This window comes from Neopelma chrysocephalum, unplaced genomic scaffold (genome assembly GCF_003984885.1).
Source record: "Neopelma chrysocephalum unplaced genomic scaffold, ASM398488v2 Primary Assembly neopelma1_82498, whole genome shotgun sequence".
Lineage (NCBI taxonomy): Eukaryota > Metazoa > Chordata > Aves > Passeriformes > Pipridae > Neopelma > Neopelma chrysocephalum.
The window spans coordinates 1-582 of NW_020913337.1; the positions used below are offsets into that span (position 1 = coordinate 1).

The 582-nt window shown below is 73.0% G+C and overlaps 1 protein-coding gene across 1 annotated transcript; it reads left to right on the forward strand.

Moving 5' to 3' along the window:
- Positions 1–15: 15 nt before the first annotated feature.
- On the forward strand, positions 16–428 carry LOC113979534 (E3 ubiquitin-protein ligase HUWE1-like; the record flags this gene model as incomplete). The annotated part of the gene is made up of 2 exons (XM_027706897.1): positions 16–213; positions 301–428. Coding segments are annotated over exons 1-2 (252 nt in total), but the record flags the coding sequence as incomplete, so codon positions are not given.
- Positions 429–582: the final 154 nt, after the last annotated feature.

Here is a 582-nt window from a genome sequence, read left to right on the forward strand (position 1 = left end):
CCCCCCCCAGGTTCGACACGGCGGAGAGCGTGGTGATCGTGGCGTCTCAGAAGCGCGCCCTGGGCGGGCGGGAGCTGCAGCTGCCCTCCATGTCCGTGCTCACCTCCAAGACGTCCACGCAGCGCTTCTTCCTGCGGGTGCTGCAGGTCATCATCCAGCTGCGGGACGACACGCGCCGGGCTCACCGCAAGGCCAAGCCCCCCGGACGGCTGGGTGAGGGAACCCCCCCAGGCCCCCTCCCCGCGCCCCCCGAGCGCCGCCCGCCCTGACACCCCCCCCTTCCTCCTGTGCCCCCCGCAGGCGCCGGGGGCCTGGGGGCGGCCGGCAGCATCCAGGCCGCCGTCCGGCAGCTGGAGGCCGAGGCCGACGCCATCATACAAATGGTACGTGAGGGCCAGAGGGCCCGGAGGCGGCAGCGGGGAGACACGGTTAGCACGGCCGCCTTGCCTTCCTCCACCCCCTCCTCAGCCTCTGCCTCTCCTCAGCCTCTGCCCCTCCTCAGCCTCTGCCCCTCCTCAGCCTCCACCTCGCACCCCCTCCTCGTCCTGCTCCATCCTCAGCCTCCCACCCCCTCCTCAGCCT